The 10,563-nt window shown below is 39.6% G+C and overlaps 1 protein-coding gene across 2 annotated transcripts; it reads right to left on the reverse strand.

Annotated features, from left to right (window-relative positions):
* Window positions 1-1,179: 1,179 nt before the first annotated feature.
* Window positions 1,180-8,755, reverse strand: gata2b (GATA binding protein 2b). 2 transcript variants are annotated; one of them, XM_062415745.1, is made up of 5 exons: window positions 8,530-8,755; window positions 7,361-7,954; window positions 5,302-5,447; window positions 2,526-2,609; window positions 1,180-1,464 (listed from the first exon to the last, which is right to left on the reverse strand). In XM_062415745.1, exons 1-5 carry the CDS (start codon window positions 8,753-8,755, stop codon window positions 1,180-1,182), a joined length of 1,335 nt encoding a protein of 444 aa, XP_062271729.1. The 2 variants fall into 2 exon arrangements, with proteins under 2 accessions (XP_062271729.1, XP_062271728.1); XM_062415744.1 differs by having other exon boundaries at window positions 2,526-2,651.
* Window positions 8,756-10,563: the final 1,808 nt, after the last annotated feature.

Consider the following 10,563-nt stretch of genomic DNA (forward strand, 5'->3'; position numbering starts at 1 on the left):
TATAGGTAGGTTAGCCAGACTAGCTGTTTAAATGTGTCTCCAGTCTTTGTGCTAAGCTAAGCTAACCAGCTGCTGGCAAAGCTTAATTTTTAGCATACAGACATGAGAGTGGGTTCAATTGTGTCATGTAACTCTTGGCAAGAAAGTGAATAAATATATTTCTTAAAATGTAGAACTGATCATTTAATCTGTTGTTCCAGAGATAAACAGGGCTGTAAAGGAGGCAAATGTGCTCCTGATACACTGAAAATATTTCATTATTATAGTACAAGGAAACAGATGTTTCTGATGTTGTAGATGTACTGACTGAACTTGAATTATTTCTCTGTGTAAAATACACGCATCTTGTGTTGTCACATTCAACATATCTTGTCACAGAGGACAGCACAATTAGCTAAATGAATTTCAAATATATAATAGAAGGAGCAGATGTGATAATGAACTTGATCTCTTTATTTTTTACGAGTATAAATGTTGACCAGCTCAGAGAAAGCGCTTCAGCTAAAAATATATTAATAACTGGAATAACAGTATCCATATTATGATTCAGGTGATATAGGAAAAGAAAAAAAAAAGGCAGTGAAAATAAATTATCTGAATAACAATAATAACAATAATTATAATAACAAGAATTATAATAAACAGTGTCAAATTGGAATTCTTAAACCTTTTTTTGTTTGTTTGCTTGTTTTCTTAAGTGAAAATTCCTTTAAAATTGTCCTTGAGCAAAAAAATCCAGCATCTTTTCATTTACTGTTGTGAAGGGGATTGCTCTGTCTGGGATGTCCCCTTCAGTCTCACATATTTACAGTATTCACAGTAACTATAAACCTGTTCGGCACATACTGAACCACACTGCAGTCATGCTGTCAGTGCGGACTTTTGGAGTAAAACTGAGGTGCAATTACATTTTTTGTGTTTACATGAGTGTGCCTGGCAGACAGGAAGAAGAATCTCTTTCTCTGTCTTCCTCCATCAAAATCGGTACCTATAGATAAGGAGTACAAAGGTCCTTTCCTCCCACAACACATCTGTTCTTCAACAAAGCATTGGCATAATCAATCAAGAGACAATCAAAGTGAAGACACACAAACTGCATGTCTTAAACATCACAACACTGTCCTTTAGTGAGACCCTCATCCCCCTTCATATAACCATCTCAGGTTCCCCAATCCCCTCTCAACCCATGGCCGTCACCATGTTGGGGTGATGATGTGGGTGGCCGAAGGATGGGTGTATCGGGGTGGGCGTGGGAAGCATGTGTCCAGCATGGCTGAAAGGAGGCAAGTGGCCCATGGACATGTGTCCAGCCAGAGAGGCAGCGCTAAAGGAGCTTTTGTCGTGCATGCTTTTGGAGTACTCCTCATAGCAATCACTGCCCCGCTTGGTCTTTTTGGATTTGTTGGACATTTTCCGGTTGCGTGTCTGTATTCCCTCCTTTTTCATGGTCAGAGGCCGATTCACCTGTGTAGAGAGGGAGTGTTAGAAGGTGAGTGATGTGGTTCAAGTTTGGAGGGAAAGTTCTGAGATTCAAATCCAGAAATGATGAACTTGTATGTAATCAAATATATTTTTCTAACTATAGGTTGTAGTTTTCTAACCATAGGTAATGTCATATCTAGATACTTTGGTAAGTCTTTAAAGCATAAAGCATACAATTTTCTATATTTCTGATATTGTCAACAAATAGGCATCAGCCCACCTCTGAACATATCATGACACATCTGTCTAAGTCTCTCAGCTCTAAGCTCATTGGTTCCTCCTGAATATGTAAAACTTTAAAAATGGGTCACAAATATAATGTTTCAATCTTTAAGAAGGGTAAATAATTTCCTAAAACAGCTGGGCACTGTAGTTTTTAGCAGTTATTCAAACAGGGCAAAGTTGTGCATTTGTTCTGGACTATTTTCAATTGCGGATTAACACAAAATCGGTGCTCTAATGAGTATTTGCAGCTGGAAAGTATTTGTGGGTCAACTCAAAATATACTACAGTACCAACATTCATCTTAACAAAGGAACATGTCACCCAAAGCAACTCTGTAGGCACTTTACTGTGTTTACTGTGTTTTTAATAGTTTTTGGTCAGCAACACATACATTTAAATTATACTTTGCTCCCATAGATAATACTTAAGTCATTGTTTGTTTTAGTCTATTCTTAAACATATTTTTCTTACATTAAGAAAAATATAGATTATCATCACACTCGTCTCTAGTACCAAGAGTCTATCTTGATGCCTCCAGTCTTAATGCTATTCATATGGAGACTGGACTTGTGGCAGTTCCACTTAACAACAGTCCCACCATTGTGACTCTCGAGGGGATTACGCCTAGCATGGAAACAATAAAGCACAAAGAAAGAAAACAGCAACGTCTGAGAGTAAAGCAACCCTTACTCTCTCTCTCCTCTCTCTGCCTCTCTTATCCCTCAACAATAACTGTAACCTGCCTGCCTACTTCCTGTCTGCTTGACCCTGCCAGCTTTGTATGGGCCTATGTTGGCGATCAGTAGTCAAAAACTTACGTTATGCAGTTTATAGTAGAGGCCGCAGGCGTTGCACACTGGGTCTCCATTTGCATTACGCCTCCAGAGTGTGGTGGTGGTCGTCTGACAGTTAGCACAACAGGTGCCTGCTCGTCTGGCAGCAGACTGTGAAGAAAATATCAATCAGCCTTTGATTAGAGCTCAGCAGCAGTAGACAAAGAACAGTTCAGTTTATGAATACATTTACATTCAAGACAATATATTAAATTAGTTTAACTTTATATTCTATTGATTTAAACAGATTCATGAAGATGAATCTACCAAGTATTTTCTCAATTAACTGTTTAATAATTAGGTCTAAAAATGCCCTACACGAGTTCCCAGAGCCCATGGTGACATTTGTAAATATCTTGTTTACTTAAAAAAAACAGAATGAGAGGGTGGAACCAGTAGATATTTTTCTACTTAATAAATTACTTCCTTGATTAATCATTAATCAAAAGTATTGCCAGTTAATTCTCTGCTGATTGACAAATCAATTAATCAACTAATCAATTCAGATTTAGGTGGAAGATTTGTAGACGTTAAATGATGGGATTGGTGTTCCTTCTTCAATTTTCTAACAGCAGAACATTTGTAAATAAGGTCTCTCACAGGGAACATTAATTTGATGCAGTACAATTTGATGTTATTTCAATTACTCAGTTCACATGCACAAAGCTCTTTACTCAACTAGTGAGTGAGTCATAGCAAGCGTGATGAGTTCTTCACACCTCATTATTTCATGCTTTTAATTGAGTTAGATCTATTTCCACAGAAAATTAAGATAGTAATTGGCACCCTCAGTCATGAATGTTGCAATAATTGTAAAACCTTAAAAAAAACATGAAATTGTTGTTTTCCTTCATTATCCTAAACTTCTTTTTTTCTATGAAGACAGTAAAAGTAAAGAAAACAGTGCCCAAGGTGCTTCCATAATTTTCCCAATTCTCTATTTTAAACCCTTTTTTTCACTGTGCTCTACTCTCTGTGTCATGGATGGAGAGCTTGACCACCAGAAAATGAGGTCTGAGCCTAAAGTTAGTTAGGAGTCTGCAGGAGGAAACAGGCACTGGCCCCGCTGCTTTATCTGGACCGGTCAGATATCCGGAGAGGAAACAACTGGAAGCCTGCTGCCACTGAACACAAGGCTCACTGGAGCACTGAGCCCCGGCTGAGCCGTACGGAAACCAGGCCTGATATATGGCTGTATACGCTTTTATAGCTGAAAGACGCTGAAATAAATGCCCATATATTTTGTGTGAAACAGACAGTTTGCCTTTGTGCTGTACAGGTCTGTGTGGAGTCTCGACAGCCCGCATTCATCAACATAAACAGACACGAATCTTTGGTGAATGAAAAGATTTAACTTTTTTGCATGGCTGATGCTTCCGAATGGTGACAATATTCATGTAACATCTTTCTTATTCAAACTGACTTAATATTTTAAACTGTTCTCAACCTTCTTTCCTTCAAAGAAATGGGTTACGTTTTGTTAAATTTATTGTGTGATGGCAGTTCAGAATAACCACCAAATATACAGATTTTATAATAATGAAAAATTGCTTGTATTTTTACTTTTATCCTTATTTTGCAATCTTGTCACATTGGCCCAGAGTTTGCTCAGTATAAAAAAATGTAACAAACAGTTTCCACACATCCTGGTTTGAAAGTCTGGTAGACCTGAACTACAATTTATTAGGCTGCCACTGATTTAATGAGTCTATTGACTCTGCAAATACTGTCTTCATTTCACAGCTGCCTTCTGCAAACACAACTGCTGCAGAGGATTACATCAACACACCGAGGCTGCAAAGATATTTGCTTTCCTTTGAAAATATTACGAGTTATCAGTTATTATTATCGTTGCAGCTGATGGGTCAAAATGATAATGCACTTAAAAAATATTAAAAGTGCCTGGATTTAAAGTACTTATTCAATATTAAATTTCACCCTTTAAAAGCATGACTCCCCTGACCAGGTATTGAATTTCTGAACAATGGCTTGCGCAATGTTAAAATGCTCAGTATGTGACATAAAGTTGGGGCTGTGACTGCTGACCTGCTGCCAAGCAATAGCCTACTGATGTCTGAAACAGTTCATGATGGGAAATATCTGACTTTAACCAAAGCTGATGTGACCCTCTACAGGGAGACAGGTCTCCTTTGAAAACCACAAATCTCCACAAAATGTCAACTTTTCTCGAGCTAAGAACAACAGCTCTGTTTTCAGCTTTGTGACGTTGCATTTTCACATAATCCAATGGCTTTTTAATGGTTTATTCAGCTTTGGAAGAAGGGGGATTTTCTCAGGAACACTTAATCCTTTAGTGTGAAGAATTCACCTAATTTGTGCCCACTGCACATCACAATAAAAACAAGCCTTTATTTAACACCTTTCCCTGCATAAAAAAAACCCCTCAGTACAGCACACAGCAGCACTGTGAGCTGTTAAGTGTCAGCGAGGCACTGTGTTGTTTTGAAGGATGGTGTGCCGGCCCCGCTATCAATGACAGTATCAGAAGTAGCACTAATAATGATAACAGAAACAACAGAGATAGTACTACTCTGCTAACAGCCTGAGCTGAAGGAGCAAGAGGTGAGTGGGAAACACAATTCCTGGAAACTGATTGGGAAAATATAACTTTCCTGGAATTGTGCCTCCTCCCCGTCTCCCTCCACCTTACAATCTTTTTATTTACTACCCCCAACACACAAACACACACACACAAGCACACACACAAAGACACAAGCACGCAGCAGTGGACGGGACTCACCAGCCTGCGTTTGGGTTTGATGAGTGGTCTGTTCTGGCCGTTCATCTTGTGGTAAAGTCCACAGGCGTTGCACAGGTAGTGTCCAGTGCTGTCACGTCTCCACAGAGGTGTAGAGGTGGCTCCACAGTTTACACACTCGCGGCCCTCTGTAGAAGAACGCACATTTAAATTTGTGAAAGCAAACTTTACACTCAGCAGGGACACAAAAAGCTTCCAATTTCTATATTGAGCCCTTTTGCTTAATTTGTTCATTCTGTCACCAAAATGATACCAAGATATATATTTTATTAGCTTCACTGACAGTACTGATGGTACTTTGATAGTTAAAGGATGTGTGTATGTGTGTGCGCGTGTGTGGACACATTAGATTTCAACAGGATTTGTTTTGGTTGAAGTTCTTCGTCAATTTTAGTTCATCAACACCTTCGTTTATAGATTAAAAAACATATTTAAATCTTATACCCACTGACTCTTTGTTGAGAGAAAGACTCAGTGTCTGCATGCGTGATACTTGAATATAAAGTACGCAGGAATATCAAACTATGCATTAGTAGAGGTACAAAAACAGTTGGCCTTTCCAGTACTTTCACACTCAGTTTCTCAGGCATGAAACCAACATCAGTTCTTTGTTTAAAAAAAAAGCTTAAATTAAGGTTGAAACAGTATGATGATGAAGAGCATTTATTTAAATAAAAGAGACATTTAGTTCTTCTTTATAAAATTAACAAAGTTGACTAACATTTCAAATACCTGAGGCAAACAATCACTATTTAGAAGAGTAATAATTTAGGGCATACTTTTATTTTAATATTCAACCTAATAACATGAATCATTTTCATGTAAGTTTACATTTCTATTACAATCATAAAAAGTAGACCGTATAGCTAATAAACCTGTCAGCTCTTATTCCATGAAACAAGTTAGTTACAGTGAATGTAGTTTATCCTCCTGGTCATAAACTGGTTAAACACAATCAGGCTTGAAGCTGAGAGTCTCCTGCTCTGTAATCAAATAACAATCAGGACAATGTATTAATGTCTTATGTAACAGAGAGGCGACTCCCAGCCTAAATACTGAGGTTTGTATGCCTTCGGATCTTCCTTTCACACCTCTGGGCTGGATCCAGTTCACCAGTCTGCTGCAGCCAGCTCAGGCGTCATTACAGAGTTACGGTGAACAAAAGAGGATTATAGCTCTGTGTGTTGGACAACAGGCTAGTCTAAAACCATTTATATACATTTTTGGTTTTTTGGGGTTTCTTTTTAAACATCATTATATATTTTATATTTTTTCTAAATTATTCTAACACAATTTGGAAAATGATATTATTAATCTTGACTACACGCTGCAGTAAGCTGGCTGCTGATAAGGCCGTACATAAAATAAATGAATCTGACTTCACTTGAATCTGATTAAAGCTATTTGGAATATATCAAATATATTTGATTTAACAGGCTTTATTATTTAAACAGTAAATTAGCTCATATTAACAGAAGTATATCCTTCCTGACAAGCTGCATTTTTCGAAAACTGTTTGTCGTCAAGATACTTGTTATTATCAGTAAATGTTCTTTTAAATACTTTAATATGTCGTTTTAAAAATATAATTTAAATAGCTCATTAAGAGTTGTGGAATATTAATCCCACGCTATATTTTCCTTATATACCCTAACAATAAACAACTTTGATTTTAAAGGTATAGCCTATTTGTTTTTATATAAAAAGATATAAAAGTGAAATAATCATTAGGTTAATCTTATAGGAATATTAACAGATAAGTACATAAATTATAAATATATATAGAAAGCTGCAATTCAATTAACGTGTCTTTGCACCACAGATGGACAAATATTATCTCCAGTCGAGTAAACCATGACATTTTAGAAATGTATTAATTGCTTGAGAGGCGCTATCATTAGTTTTAGTTTAATTTAATGTAATTGTCACTGACTCACATGAAACTGCAGAGATAACATCAGTATTGTATATTGTATTGGTATCTTTTCTTTTCTTATTATACTGTATATGTGACTGTCTCCCGGGCTTCCAGGGGACTCACCGGTGCAGGACCGTGTCTTGCCTTTGTTCTTGTGGGTGAAGCTGGATGAAGCTCCCAGCAGGCTGCCCGGGTGAAACAGACTGCCGCCGTACTCGTGGGCCGCTGGCAGAGAGTAGCTGGGATATGTCGGGATGGGATGGTGGGTGGAGGTCGTCTGAGCGCTCATGGAGGCCAGGCTGTTCCTCAGCGGACTTGAACCCTCCATCTTCATCCCCTCCGGTAACGAACCGTGGTATTTGATAGAATCCTTCTCGTCCATTCTGGTGGCGGAGGACGAGGGAGACGTGGCCCCCGGATCCGGCGATACGTCCTTTGGTGGTGTAGGGGGGAAAGGGTACAGATGGGGGCTGGAGTGGGACGGCGGCGTTAACGAGGATGCAGAGACCGTGTTTGAGATGCTGCTGCACGGGTAGACGGCGGAGAGGCCGCCGGGGGACGCGGAGCCGGGGTGGTGCAGGTTGGGCTTGCTGAAGGGGCTGACGGCCCAGGCGTTGTGGTGGTGAGCCGACAGGGCTGGTTTCCCACCGTCCAGCCATGAAATCCCTGGGCTGTGGATGAGATGAGGCCGGCAAACCTGAGTCCCCGCCAGACGAGCTGTGAAATAATCAAACATGTATTATGTATTACAGAAATGATGACAGGCTGGTGCAACATCTAGTACAACTGTGTGGTGTTTCTGTGGCATGCAAGTTTACAATAATTTAAGGTTATGTCCTGATTTAAACGTGCAAATAATGACTAAAATCATAAACAACACATATACACCACCATTTCCTGCACAAAAAAACAAACAAAATCAGATCTAATTCGTACAGTTATCATTTTAATCTCAGGGTATATTTTACTTTAATGAGTGATACAAAATCACAAAATGTGTAGGGTAATATAAAATAAATGTGCTGTGCATGAAGGCAGAAAATGTGTTCATATTTTAATCCACATTTTAACGTTTCGTTTTTGCATGTTTGATGTTTATTGCTGAAAAATTCCAAAAATGACCTCAATGTTATCATAAGACAAACTACCGCCAAACAGTGTTTTTACAAAAAGAACAATTTTGTTCTGCAGCTCGTACTTTTCATGCAAAAAAACCCCCCAACAATAAGTGACTGTCTTTGGTACATTTATTAAAGTTTGACCCTGTGTGTGCAGCTGAGCTGGGATCTTACCGTGCGCTTGGCTGTAGGACACTCTGGCCCTGGCAGAGTTGTGGTAGTACGGGTTTCCTTGTGAGTCCAGGTGATTAAAGAAAACATCCACCTCATCTGGAGGTAGCAGCTGTGCCGTGGGCTCCATGTAGTTGTGCCCCAGGCCGGGATGGTGAGAGTCCGGGTGTTGCCCGTTCAGCACGGCGTGGTGATGCATCCATCGGGGCTGATCAGCCGCCACATCCATCTCTGTAGCGCGCTGTTTTAGAGTCGACTGATATCCAGGGAAAGGACACAGAAATATTTGTCCTTTTACGAGATCGTCACAGTGTCCATTTACAATAAAGAACTAATGCTTTGCGTGTTCTTCTGACTTAAATTCCTCTCCTCTCCTGCACATCGAGTCGAGTTTGACACTGGAAACCTGCAACAAGCAAACATCACATGTTAATGTTTTAAAAGCAGAGTTGTTGTGCAGGCGGGTGCACACACTGCTGCTGTGGTGCATGGAGTGATGCAACTTTAACATCATTTAAAAAAAATAATAATAATAATCTCCACCCACCATATTTACCACAATCACTCTTCATACTCCTCCACAGACCAATACGGTTTTATCACTAATCTTAGAAGCTTTACTCAGTGACACTAATATAAACAAGCCGTACCTTTGCCAGTATTATTTTATCCACAGCGTCCGCAGTTGGCTCACGCCTCTTTGGAAAAATGTGCTCCCTGTCTGTTTTTGGTGCTGCAGGTCGTCTCCAGTTTTCGGTTGGTGTTTGTCGGAGTAAACTCTGTCCACTGGGACTTAAAGCAACACGTAACTGTGGCTGACAGCGCTGGGCCAGGCTTGTCAAGCTAGGGGCGGAGTCTGTAATAAAGCTTTGACTCCAATTGCACACAACCTCCATGAAACCTCAGAGGCGGAACCCCCTACCAGAAAATCACAAATGCAAGATACGTTTATATCTACACTTATGGTCAGGCTTACTGGAGCCAGGCCTGTGTTGTACTTTATGGTGTTTCATGTTTAATCACAAGTGCAAAATTCACAGAAACATAAGGCTGTATAATATCATATTTATAGGTTATTTTCCTAAACTTTCCCATCTCGACTGTGACTTTATTTCCTATTAGGGCCCTTACTTGGCAAAATGGATAAATGATGAATATCTGGTAAAAAAATTATGGTTAAACAAAATGCTTTCAGTTGTCACTGCAGATTCAACACACCAACAGCATGAATAGAGCAAAAGTATTTTAATGTTATTATTGTTGTATTAACCAAAACGTTGATAAGTGAAGTTTGCGGAATCAAATCTTCAGGATAGGCAGCAGTGTCTCTCAAACAAACACTCAAATTTATCATCAGTTTCCAAATAAGCAAGAAGAAATGTTGTATAAAGATAAATGCACTGATTATGTAATTTGCACCAAGTTAATTGTTCACTCGTTTATTTTGTTTTCAGGTGAAAACAAGATGTTTTTACTGCACTTGCTTGTGATATTTAGTCTTTTTTTTTCTTTCAATAATTGGCCTGATTCCTGCAATATCTGGTCATTAAATGGCTTAAAGTTCGCTCTCTCTCTCTCTCTCTCTCTCTCTCTCTCTCTCTCTCTCTCTCTCTCTCTCTCTCTCTTTCTCTCCCTCTCTCGCTCTCTCCCTCCCCTCGCGCATGATTGACAGACAATAATTGGATAGGGAGCGCTTGCAGTCCCGACCGGCCGGCCCTGCCGCCTGCTTGACGCCGTTTCCTGACGTCAGTGCATCTTAGTAAAGAAGAAAGGGGGAAAAAAACAAAACAAACAGATTCAGGACATGAACTTTGTGTAACGCAGAGGGACCGGGAGAGGGAGACGGGGGTTGCCCGGAGTCTGCCGCAGTCCCAGCGGATGAACTCGAGGAAGGACATTGCAACTGATATTTACACTGTGGCAGCATTAATAATACATCAAGTACATCCTCCTGACCCGTGCTGTGATTTCGAAGAACAAGCATACAAGCAACGGCAAACTGTAACCAAAGTGGACTGAAGACACTGGATTAGATTA

Source organism: Scomber scombrus, chromosome 3 (assembly GCF_963691925.1).
Source record: "Scomber scombrus chromosome 3, fScoSco1.1, whole genome shotgun sequence".
NCBI classification, from domain to species: domain Eukaryota; kingdom Metazoa; phylum Chordata; class Actinopteri; order Scombriformes; family Scombridae; genus Scomber; species Scomber scombrus.

Excerpts from the sequence above, each read along its gene's own strand:
- gata2b (XM_062415744.1), bottom strand. The coding sequence starts at position 8,755 with ATGGATGTGGCGGCTGATCAGCCCCGATGGATGCATCACCACGCCGTG. Across the intron at positions 5,448-7,360 it reads CAAGACACGGTCCTGCACCG|AGGGCCGCGAGTGTGTAAAC; the intron begins GTGAGTCCCCTG and ends GTTCTTCTACAG. Across the intron at positions 1,465-2,525 it reads TCTACTATAAACTGCATAAC|GTGAATCGGCCTCTGACCAT; the intron begins GTAAGTTTTTGA and ends CTCTCTACACAG.